At 43.3% G+C, this 12342-nt stretch overlaps 1 protein-coding gene across 1 annotated transcript; it reads left to right on the top strand.

The window, feature by feature from the left end:
• The first annotated feature begins 5990 nt into the window (after positions 1-5990).
• On the top strand, positions 5991-11983 carry ZP2 (zona pellucida glycoprotein 2). The gene is made up of 18 exons (XM_065686463.1): positions 5991-6081; positions 6153-6226; positions 6409-6492; positions 6580-6674; positions 7427-7582; positions 7896-7940; positions 8199-8363; positions 8817-8913; positions 8993-9174; positions 9595-9724; positions 9899-10080; positions 10174-10265; positions 10353-10477; positions 10750-10939; positions 11218-11353; positions 11440-11536; positions 11623-11709; positions 11796-11983. Exons 1-18 carry the CDS (start codon positions 6035-6037, stop codon positions 11939-11941), a joined length of 2130 nt encoding a protein of 709 aa, XP_065542535.1. The 5' UTR covers positions 5991-6034; the 3' UTR covers positions 11942-11983.
• Positions 11984-12342: the final 359 nt, after the last annotated feature.

Genomic DNA, 12342 nt, shown 5'->3' with positions numbered 1-12342 from the left:
GTTCATTAATGATTACAAGTTGAGACGTCCCTGTGAGGATGGAAACGAGGAGGCAAAGTTCATCTTAGCAGACAACTTAGCTGCAGCTTTGTGTAGGTAATAAGGTGGTGGTTTGGTGAATGCTTTCATTTTCTGGAAAGTGGCTCTGCTTTTTACCATTTGTTGCATATTTGACTACCTAAACTTAGAGGGAATTTGTTCGTCTTCTCTGTGCCTTTGCCTAACTGTTCTGAGAAAACTTCAAAAGGACCTTGAACTTCAAACAACCTTCAAAAGCCACGAATGTCAGTATGAGCAGGTTACTCCCTAAGTAATAAAGTATCCCCGAGTTTTGATAGGATGAAATGCATGAGCAGTTCCCTTTATTGGTTACAGTCCTCTGTAACCTATCATTTACTGGTTTGCTGCATTTGTAAACAAGCCTTTTCCCTGCCAAACTGGGCACATCCATGAAGCTGTTTTGCGAACACAGACTGGTGTGCAGATGGAAACAGACCTGTAGGGACCAGGGTGGTGTTGGGATAAAGCCACCAGCAGGTCTACAAGTCAGAGCAGGCAAAACCACAGCATAGAGTGTGATCCTTTTACCCACGAGTTGAATTTCGTCAGAGGATCTTAAGGCATTTGGCAAATACACATTCATCTAACAGGTATTGTAATCTCTAGTTTAGATAGAAGCAAATGTGCAGGATTTCCTCAGGATAGCACTTTGAATTCAAGAAACAGGAACCTGATGGGCCTCCACCAGCTGACCCTGCCTGCGCACTGTGGTTCTTGTCTGGGAAGATATGGGTCCAGGTCCCATCTCCTATAACCACTACTTGCTTTAGAAACCATATCCCCTGCTTCAGTGGCATTAATGGCTATCTCTATGGGTAGAAGCTTATAGAATTAGACCTTAATTCTAATTCTTAGGTTCAAAAGAATTACTAATAGAAAACCATGTAAAATGTCAGTTTTAAAAGAGTAGCTGAGAAATCAGTAAGAGACTACCTGCTGCTTAATAAAACGCTGCAGGCTATCTGTTATTCTGGTCACATTCAGAACAGCTGTGAGATGAATGTTGCTTCTTGTCAAGCTGTTTTCTGTGACTAACTGAATTAACCTGTATCTTGGAGAACCTACCTCAGCAATTAGCAGTGAGGTTTTGTCCCTTATTATGCCCCTTTACAGAAGCAGTAGCAATTGCAAACTAACTCATTGCCCAGAACTGGTGCAATTACTGAATGGAGTGCCACCTCATTTACTTCCCATAATGCTACCCATGAAATACAACAGAGACCTTTCCAAAAGGGCTTTCTTTCTTAATTATTTTCTCAGAGATTGAAGAACTCTTCAGGAAAAAACTTGCACCAACATTTTTCTTCCATGAGGACAAGGAGAGTCAGTTAGATGCTGTAGCGGTTTGAATCTTTGAATAAATAAGTCTAGGCAGGAATAAACCAAAGCCCCATTTTTTCTTCATGTTATTCACAGACACAGCCAGCTCTGGTGCAATCCTGCCATCTCAGGGCAGTGAGGAAGGGCTGTGCTTCACCCAGGTCACCTCCATCCCCACATTAGAAGACAGTTTTACCCTCAGCCCTTTTTCAAGTTCCCTGCACTGCCATTAATACTCTTCTAATAAACATGCAGTCATTTACTCATTTTTTTTATTTAACCAGGCTCAGCACCAAGTTAAATCTACAGATACTAGAAAAAAAAATAGCTGTTGCAGAACAAAGACAGCTAACACATGTGTATGTTTATGTTTGCTACAATTAGCTGTTTCTTGATGCCATTGAATTTTATTTCATTTACTGGGTAGTGTAAGCTTTTTTACTCTCAAGAGTGTAAAATGATCACCAAGGTGTGTACTGCATTTATCACTAGTGCCTGGTGGAAGAGAGGAATGAGACAGTAAATTTCTTGTATTTCACATCGTTAGCTACACCCATGAAAGTGATTTGGTGGCATTTCATTTTTGATATTATTGATTTCTACTACAGAAATACGTTCAATTGCTTTTCTGTTCTTTAATTCAGTACACACAGTGTTGATCTCATAAATCTCTGTAAATATTGATTTTGAAAGAATCTGTATGATGCTAAGTGGGAGACTGTTGTGGCAAGTTTTAATTAAGAGGTAAAGCAAAACCCGTGTCAGTTGGAGAGAAGCTCTGGCACTTTGCAAGTGTTATTATTTATGTCACAAAAGTGGCCATCACAATAAAGAAAGACGAAAGAAAAGACCAAACAAAATCTCCATCTGTTTCTAAACTCCTGGTACTTGTTCATATTTGGCCCATCCAAAAAAACTCAACTTGAAATGCAATAGTGATTCAATGTCAAATGAGCTAAATTTCTCAGCCTGCATGGAGATTTTTGTTTTGAGATGAAAGCTCAAAATTGTGAACTTTTAAAATTGCCTGAGTAGTTAGAATGAAGCTTTTCTTTTGGGGTTTGAAAAGAACTTCAAAACCATTCCACTTCCAATTGAAATGTCTTACCAGGCTCAAGAGAAACTCTGTTGTGACAGTATGTGCTGTTGTAAGCTAATGAATTCTTTAACTAGCAGCTTTGATTTGTTTTTATATTTTGTTATGTAGATCATTATTTCTGTTTTTTTCAGAACTAGCTTAAATAAAATATTACCAGTTAAACTATTTAGATTCGAAGACTACAGCATCATTAGTTATGTTGTTCTAGATAACTCAGAGCCTGATCTGAACAGTGATGCTGTGCCATCTGTTTTGCATGAGGTATTATCCAGCACAACATTTCCTCATTACAGTTTTTATAAGCACTAAATGTGGTATGGTGAAGGCCATAGGAGATGAGGCAAGTAAGTCTCTGCCTGCCTAATGAGATCCCTGGAACTAATGGGCTTAGAGAAGAATGAAGTTAGTCACACAGGGTAATTGTGGCTACACAATTCAGAGATGAGGACAACATTTAAACAACAATAAGAGCTTATTTCTTCACTCCTTAGAAAGGCAAAACTGCTGTGCCTGAGGACACTGTTGCTGGATGTCCTGTGAGCAGCCCCTTTCCCACAGTGAAGTTAAGTATGACCCATACTGATGCTGCCTGAGACCCATCCTGACATGACCATTGTTCAGATTTATCTGCACCCAAGTCTGGGGTCCAAGGTTAGCCCTTGCAGTCTGCCTGCACACATTGTTTCAGGAGCAAGGCTTTAATCAGTAGGGAAAGATACTAAAATTGAAAGTCCATAAAGCCAACTCTACCAAAGCCTTGTCTCTTCTCACCTGCACACCTCGATCTCTCGCCATACTGGGCACATAAAAGCAGACTGGGGGGTTTCTATAAGACTAGAAGCAGTGACATTTCCTGTTTTATCATAGTGACATTTGCAATGAGTGTTTTGGGACTGCTCAAAAATAGAAGCCCTGACCCAGCCTTGGGCTCTTTGCATTGCTAAAGCCTTTTTGTTGGTTTTGGTTTTTCTTTTTCCCCTGATACCACCAGCAGTGCTATACAAACAGTCCCAAGGACAGCCATATTGAGCTCACTGGTGTCACAAATGCTGTCCCACTGCCAGTGTGTGAAGGACAGGGACTGCAAAGCCCATAGGAAAGTACATCTGTGCTGAGGCGATCCATGCTCTTTGGAGACAGTATGTAACACCCCGATGCTTGAGGGTGTTCAGCACAGCTCTGGGGCAAGGCCTTTTTTCCAGACATTAGAAAATCAAAGAAGTAACAGAGAAAAGCAGAGAACTGGAGGAGGAGACCTTGCAGGTTTTTGCTGCAAAAGTTTAAAAAGGCAAGCCATGGTGACAGTTGTGTGTTTCAGGCCATGAATTACCTGTTCACCTGTAACTCAGGCTGCAGTTGTTATGTATGTTGCAACTCGGGCCATATTGTTACAGGTTATTGTTACATAGTTATTGTTACAGGTTAAACAGTTTGAGGAGGGAATGGCCCCGCTTTCTCTTGTAGCTTAACAGGTGGATTCAGATGTGTTGAGTGAAGCAACAACAAATTACTATAGCACACCCTGATGAATTACATCCGACAAACTTACATAGTCAAAGACTGGTATTAGGAGATGCTAAAGCACCAGAGGGCTAACCCAGTTGAGGTGACTGTCATAACAGTGTTGCTTTAACTGTTAAATGTTGTCTGGCCCAACATCACCTTTCACCTACACAAGCCACAACCTGTCAGGAGGCATTTGGGAGTTGGTAAAACATTGAGTTAACTCTAGCAGCTGAGGACAGGCTGTCCTTCTGCACAGGGACCATGCATTGCTGCTGCTTAGGCTTCCACAGATGTCCCCTGTGCTGCTAGCATCACTCTGGTGTGATGCAAGACTGAGATCCTACCAACTCAGAGTCAGCCACACTGTGAGAACTTGATCCAAAGCTCTCTGCGACTTACAGCTTTCCCATCAACCTAATGAAGCTGGGAATCAGGGGCAGAGAAATTACGAGTAAATTTAACTTTACATTGGATTTGATTGCCTGAAAGTACCTAATTTGTGGAATTCGTTAAAGGATGTATACTTGAAACACTTTTTTCCTCTACTGTGTTAGTTAATCCCAAGCTAAATAATAATAGATATATGATAAAATAAACTTGTGTATGGCTTTGTTCCATTAGTTTTCTGTATAACCATTGCCTTTGAAAACAATGAATCTTATTTTAAAAAGAGTGAAAAAAGGTACATGACATATGTTTGTGAATTCAGGAGTCTCTGGGAAGTTAATTACTTGCCAAAGGTTAGCCACCTGCTAATCCTTTTGATGACAAAAGCAGAAGGGTGATTTCTTTTTGTGCTGTTTACTCTGGTGCGGTTATGGATCCAAGCTAGTGCTGCTTACTGCTATGAGTGGCATTGTGCACACTTGGTATCCCCACTTGCATACTAGCATTAACTCTGCATTTGCCATGTTCTCACAAGTATGAAAGTGAAAGAGATGCTCATAAAGAATGTGAATCTTTTTAGTTACTTTAGTGATCTGCATTGCCTGTATGGATCATACTGCTTTGCCACACAGTGCACTGGTGGCAGTCACACACTTTGCAGCTACTTCCACCCATGCTGTTGTCCCACTTCCCAGCACTCCGGTATCTACCAGCAGTGAACAGACAGCTCTTTCTGACAACTCTGGCTTTAAGAGAATTGGAGCTACTGTCGCTTGGGCTGGAGCCTCTAAAATGGGCTCTAGGCAGAGGTCTGTAACTGTAAAAAAAAATGTAAATGAATATATTTTACATGAACACATGCTACATTAATACAAAATTTGTCATTCCCTGAAGCCAAATTAAACATCCCATTCCTAAATTACCACCCATATTATGCATTTTAGTCTCTTCCTATGATCCGTCTTTTTTGCTTTTTCACATCTCAAGAATTCAATTACTTTTAAAATACGAGTTTCTGGGTTTTTTACAAATCTGTTTAATATCAAAAGCATTGGGGAAGCTGAAAGGCAGCATAAATCTGAGGTGCTTTTCTTTTCAGGTTTTTCCCCGCAGCTCTGAACAATGACAGTCGAGCCAAAGTCTCCAGAGATCTTCCAGACTAAAGACCTGAAACTTGCCACTTGTGTTTTCTTCCTAATTGTATCTATATCAGCATTGCAGATTAGCTCATACAGGGGAACAAAATACTCTCATTTACATTCAAATCTACCAGTGGAATTATTTCAAATTAGCAGAAAAAGTGGCCCAGAAATGTCCTTTTAAAAAAATAACTGCCAAAAAAAAAAAAAAAAAAAAGTGCACATTTGTCTGTGCAACACCTGACAAGGAAATAAAGAGAATGAAGAGTATACTATCAGAGCAAGAAAAAAACCCCCTTCAAAATAGAAGGAAACAACAACCGATGCCAAAGACTTAATATCACATCAAAGTCTCCTGCGAGCCCACCTCTTCATAGTACAGAGACCACATCTCTATGAGAGGCAGGTGTGAGCACTCAGTGCTTTGGGCAGCAGAAAGGCAGCACCTGTGTGGAGCCTGAACCAGGCCCTATATAATCCTCCCTGGGGAACCAGAGAGTAAGCTTGTGGTCTCAGTGAGAAGATGGGATTGTTTGTGAAGCTGCAGTGCTTGAATGCTTCAAGGATGTGGTGAGTGGGATAGGGTCAGGAGCTGGGTCATTTCTTTTCTGCTGTCTCATTTGGTGCTCTTTTTCTTGCAGGTTGCTGCTTCTGTTTGGATTTTTGCTGCCCTTAGCCCTTTGTGCTGATGGTCTGGGGGATCAGGATCTCTTGGGTAAAGAGGCTTCTCCAGACTGGTAGTGCTGTGGATGTGGGCTTTAGGTTTGCTTGGAGTTGCTTCCCCTCTGCCTTGGTGTGGAAGGGGGCTCTCAAGCATGGCTGACTTGCTGGAGGGCTCGCAGCATGTGTGTTTCCAGGAAGGGACAGTGGAGCTGATGGTAGGTTTTTCCTTTGCAGAGGGTGTGACCTGTCACAAGGATAGAATGGATGTTGAGTTTTCCAGAGAGCTAGGCAACTACTCCTGGCATGTGTATATTGTTGGTATGTATTGCTACTACCCTAACCCTTTCTGCTGTAGCCTGAAAACAGGTTCCTATCTGCAGGGCTAAGCTTCTGTGTTCTCCCTAGATATGAGTGATGAGGAGATGGTGAACTGTGACTATGCTGTGGACTATGAGAGACTCCTGCTTAGTATCCTGTTTGTCAACTGCACTAGCCTGGAGGTAAAGGGGTTCTTCATTCTGGGAAGCTGCTGTGATGGGATGTGGGGCTTTTATCCTGGCAAGGACTGGGTTTAATAGCTCTAACTTTAAGAACAGAAATACTTAGGCTTCTGATAATACTGCTCTACAAGAGCAGTTCATACTAGAAGTCTGGAAAAAAAAATACTACCAGAATAGTCATTCTTTCAATAGTGGATTAAACACCTTTAGATCCTGCAACAAATGTTACGTTATCTATTAAAATAACTTCATTTCTTTATGGGAGTTCTTGTAGGCAGATTGATCAGGTTCAAGAGCTTCACAACACCTCTCTATATTCACACAGAGCAATTGACATAACATGCTGCTCATAGCTGTTGAGGTAGAGTAGTAAGAGGGAGGCAACCCAAATGGGCCTTAGGAGCAGAGGCTTTTCTGGAATCTGTTGCTTTTAGGCATTTGAAATGCTGAAAGACTCTGTATTTTGGCATTTATTAACTTAATTCTGAAACAGCTGATTCAGCTACTACAGCCTGCTGGTCCTTGGAGCATTGTTCTTGACTCCTGCAATTCTGTCTTCTGCTCCTCAACCTAACCTTGTGATTGTATGCTTTTCCAGAGAACTTTTAAAATAACTATTCACCTTGTCCTTGCACTGGTGTAAGCAACCTGAAACAACTCCGAAGTTAAAGTTTGCTCTCAATGGCTTTTAGTTGTCCTTATGCTGTAGTGAGTGTTACTGACTTTTCCTAATTAATGTCTCCTGTCTATAGCATGGTCAGCACCAGCTAAGATTGAGGCTGATGGTGAATGACACAATGGGAGAGGAAAATGTAACCTACAGCTCTCACTGCGATAGTGCTCATGCAGACGAAATCATTACCCCTTTCTTTGCTGGTACAACAAACTGTACAAAAGACTTCATGGCAGTAAGTAGAGGAATTGGAGTGCTATAGGTCTTGCTTAGAGGTTTGCAAGGCAGGATGGCTGCAGTCTGTGGAAAATGGGGAAAGCTCCAGCCAGCTTCAGGGAGGTCTGTTGGCTGCATGTCCATCTTGGCATGGCCACTAGGTCTTTGAAGAGCATTAATGATGCACATGGTTGGGTTCCAGCCCTATTGCAGGGGAAACTGGGATGCTGGTGCCAGCTGTCTCCTTTGAAAACTATAGTAGAGATTTTTCTTAAAGCTGTAGGGTTGTGACCACTGACTTCCAGTGGTCTAACCGTTGTGCTGTGTTTCAGGTTACTTTCCCAAGACTCATTCCAAGCTTCAGCGATGAGCATATGGTATGTGCCTTCTGTCTTGCAGAGGGGAGGTGCATGAGTGCCTGGGGTTTGGACCTAGATTGAGCCTGGTATCTCCAAGCAGGAGTAGTTAACTCTCTGGGGTACTTCCATCTTGTTGGGAAGCCTAATTCTATGCTATCAGCATAGCCAACTTGAATGTAAAACCTGCAAGGTCATGGCCCTGCTGTGTGAAGAGCTCTGTAATGCCTTAGTGATTCTACACCTTCCCTTTCTAAGAAAGGATCTCCTGCTTTACAGGTTTTCACAACTCCAGTGAACTGGACTCTATCAGTTGATGATGGAACCACAATACATCAACTGAGCCTTGGGCAAGCCATGCAAGAGGGCTATAGCCTTCTAACTGATGGCCACAATCTCATCTTTCAGGTGGCCTTTACTGCCACTGGAGTTGTCTCCTACAAGGTAGGTGAACAAAGAACTGGCATGGAGGGGGCAGTGCTGCTTTAGCAGAGGTTTGATACCTCCCTCCTCTAGACCTATGGAAAGCACTTGCAGAGTTGATGCAGTACTGTAGGCCCAGCATGCAGCTGGTGTGTGCAGAGCTGGTTGACTTTGTATAGCTGTCATTGAACAGCCCAGCCCTCTGAAAAAGGAAGCACAGTGAGCACTGCAGGCATCAGCACAGCAGATGGGCCTCCATATGGGTGGAATTCTAGCCATAGTTTGTCCTGGGAGCATCTGGCATTCTCATGAGTAGATCTCTTTTTGAAAGGGTGTTCAGATGGGAAGAAACTGTTGTTGCAAGCATGAATAGCAGCAGTCCTGAACCAGATATAGTAAATGGCCTTGGGGGTTTGGTCATATGATGAATCATGAGCTGAGCACTGTCTAACAGAGCTTTATCTTTTCTGCCAGCACAATAATAAGGTGCTCTACACTGTGGCACTCAAACTCATGTATGGCCCTCCTGAACGTAGACTTATTGTGGAGTCAAGAATGCTGTGTGCACCAGGTAATGCATGAAGAAAGTCAGAACCTGGACTGCTTCTGCCTCAAGGAAATTCTTGTATTTAACAAAGAAGTTGTTGCAGGTCCAGCAACTTGTAATGCAACGCACATGACTGTTGCCATCCCAGCCTTCCCAGGGACCCTTAAGGCTGTGAGTGTAGAGGATAAGACCATTCCCATGGACAAGCTTCAGGAAAATGGGATTCTTCTGGACACAAAGAGAGGGGTCAAGCTGCATATCAACAAGCGAGTCTTGAAGTCCAGGGTGAGTCCTGATCCTCAAGTTACAGGGGTTGGTGTGATCACAACTCTGGTGCTTCCTGAGAGGTAGAGTACAGTAGCTTTAACCTTGACTAAGCACCTGTCAAGTCAGCCATGTGCCCTAGGCTGGCTGAGAGCGGCTGTGATTAAGATGAGTGTTAACTGACTGCCTACTTTAGAATAGGTAGGCAGCATTCAAAGGTAACTTGGGTTTCATGAAGCCTCTTGGCAAAAACAGCTGGAGGTGAAAATATTCTTTATGGAGTGTGTTGGTATTTAGCAAGCCTGGAGCAATGCAAATTAACAAACTGGCTGAGTTTGAAGAGTACTGTGGCCTCAGGGCAAGCGGAACCACTCTAATATGTGTGTGTGTTAAAGTGAGCTCTTGTAGTTATGCTTCAGAAGAGTAACTCTTGTCTTTCAGCTACGTGGGGAGAGTTGTTCAGGACTTCAGTCCTACAGATCTGCTTTGAAACTGGCTTTTGACTACCATGGGGAGACTGTGAAAATGGTGATGCATCCAGAGTGCCCCTGTGACCAGCACACACCAATAGGTAAGTGACAGACTTCTGCAGTGGCTCAGCTCAAGTGTTGCTCAGATAATTCTTCAGCATGACTTGTTCTTGAGCTTGTCCTTCACAGGACAGTTTCTCTAGCCAGAACACAACAGCTCTTGGCAGACTGAGCTGTCACTGACTGGCATGACAACTTGTGAACCTCTGTTACAGCTGCTGTATGCACTCAGGATGGGTACATGGATTTTGAAGTCCTTGCTGACAGTACTACACCACTTCTAGATTTGGATACACTTAGGCTTAGAGATCCTGCATGCCAGCCTGCTTTCAAGTCATCTCTGAATGACAGGGTTTGGTTTCATGTCCCACTGAATGGATGTGGGACCAGGTATTGGGTAAGTGTGTAGCAGAGATTGATGGGGTGGGCTTCATGCACTGGGAATGTCCTCACTAACACTGTTATTCTGTACACTATGTATTATCTGCAGGTTGATGGGGAGAAGATCACTTATGAGAATGAGGTGAGGGCATTATGGGCAGACCATGTAGTGCACAGGATTTCAAGGGACAGTGAATTCAGGTGTGTCTGGAAACCTCTTCAGTTAATACTTAGTCCTGGATGTTCATATATAGAACACAATACTTAGCTTGCCTTTCCTTGTCACAGGTTAACAGTCCTGTGCTCCTTTAGAAATGGTGATGCCTCCCTCACTATAAAGGTAGACAAGCTTCCTTCTCTGGCTTCTTCAGTGAACCAAGGTCCCCTCTCCTTACTACTTCTAAGTTACCCAGGTAAAGCTGACTCTGGGCTCATGTGACTGGGAAGCAACTGGAGCTTGTAAGGGGGAGGATGTAGGAGTGAACTGTTCTGGTGCATGGGCTTCTAATGACCAGATATGCTTTCTTCTCTCTCACCTATGCTACTTGAGGCAGATGTCAAGTCTATGACTCTAGGACAAACTGCAGCTGGTGGACAGGCTGCTGTGGAATTGCTCCAGACCAGAGTTTCTTCAGGAATTTCTCTTTACACACTGACTTAACTAACAGGGTTTTGGTTCTTGCAGAGGACTCATACAGGCAGCCATACCGTGATGATCAGTACCCAATAGTGAGGTACCTAAGGCAGCCCATCTTCCTGGAAGTTCAGGTCCTGAACCGCAATGATCCCAACCTCCATCTGGTATTGGATGACTGTTGGGCAACAGCTTCACAAGATCCCACCTCACTTCCCCAGTGGAGTATTGTTGTTGATGGGTGAGTGTCCTGACAGAGAAATGGAAGCACTTCTGGTAGTGCCTGTGGGTGGGAAGATTACATCATTCTCCCATTCCCCTCCTTTAGGAACAGAGCTTCAGGTACAAGGGTTTCATTCAATGTGTCCTTCCAGGTCCTGCCCTGGTATGCTGGGACTTGTAAGATGGTTCAGGATAGAGGTGCTACCATCTTGAACTTTGGCCTGCTGCTTAAAAAAAAAAAGTATAATTAAACCTTCCTTACACTGCTGTTCTGACTTGCTTCTTACCTTTTGGCAGGTGTGAGTATGACCTAGACAGCTACAGGACTGTGTTTCATCCTGTGGGACACAGTGTCAACTATGCGAACTATCGCCAAAGGCTGGAAGTGAAAACTTTTGCCTTTGTCTCTGGTGACAAAACCCTCCCGGGCTTAGTAAGTTATACTATTCTCCTACTTGGAGCAGTAAGTAGAAGCAGTCATTGTCCTAAAATGAATGGACCTCTCACTATCTGTCCTAGGTATATTTCCATTGCAGTGTTCTGATCTGTGACCGTTTTCAACCAGACTCTCCTTTGTGCATGAAAAGATGCCCTAGGCCATCTAGAAGCAAGCGAGGTAATGTCCTAGCAGATGTTAGCTTGCATTGATTCAAGATAACTTGCTATACTACGGGCTTCACCTCTACCACACTGCTGTTGCAGGGAGTGGGATGCCAGGTGTGAACTCTGCAGTTGTGAGCTTACAGGGTCCTGTTCTCCTTGTGCCAGAACAATGGTCTGCAACCCAAGGTACTGAGCCAGCATGGTGTTAATGTGTATTGCTTATGCTGAGTGAAGCTCTACCTCCATAAACTGCCTTTCTGCTTGCTTTGCAGGGAGCATTCTCCTGAGCAAGGAGGCATTGGCTGGCATTACAATGGCTGCTGCTGGTATTCTCTCTCTGGTGGCCACAGTGCTACTAATTTTGGCTTTTCTTAAATGCCTAAAGAGAAGAGCATCCATGGTAAATGTGGTATGTTAGTGTATTTTTTACAAATAAACTCAGTAGAAATGCGATTGCAAAGGTCTTCTGGATGAGTTGTGTAGCTATGGAGCTGTTACTGTATAGAAGTCAAGGAACTAGACTGGACAAAGATGGATGTCTGCCTTGCCTAAGCAGTGGCACTGCTCCCAATGTCTTTGGTCAGAGTGCTCTAGCTGAAACCAGAACTGAAGGTCTTTAAAGCCCAAACTTTTTAGGTAAGACTCAAGTGACCATGGCAGCTTGCCATATACTAAAGAGCTTTTTCACCTCCTTAGTTCACACTGTGGGATGACTAACAGGGTACTAATTAATCTCTTCTAGTATAGCAAGAAGCCAGTTCTCACAGTAAGACTTCACACTTTTCCTGTGCTTTCCTAGGACTGTAGAAGAGGATTTAA

The sequence above is a fragment of the Lathamus discolor genome, chromosome 6 (assembly GCF_037157495.1).
Source record: "Lathamus discolor isolate bLatDis1 chromosome 6, bLatDis1.hap1, whole genome shotgun sequence".
Lineage (NCBI taxonomy): Eukaryota > Metazoa > Chordata > Aves > Psittaciformes > Psittacidae > Lathamus > Lathamus discolor.
This window is presented reverse-complemented; position numbering and strand designations above follow the sequence as displayed.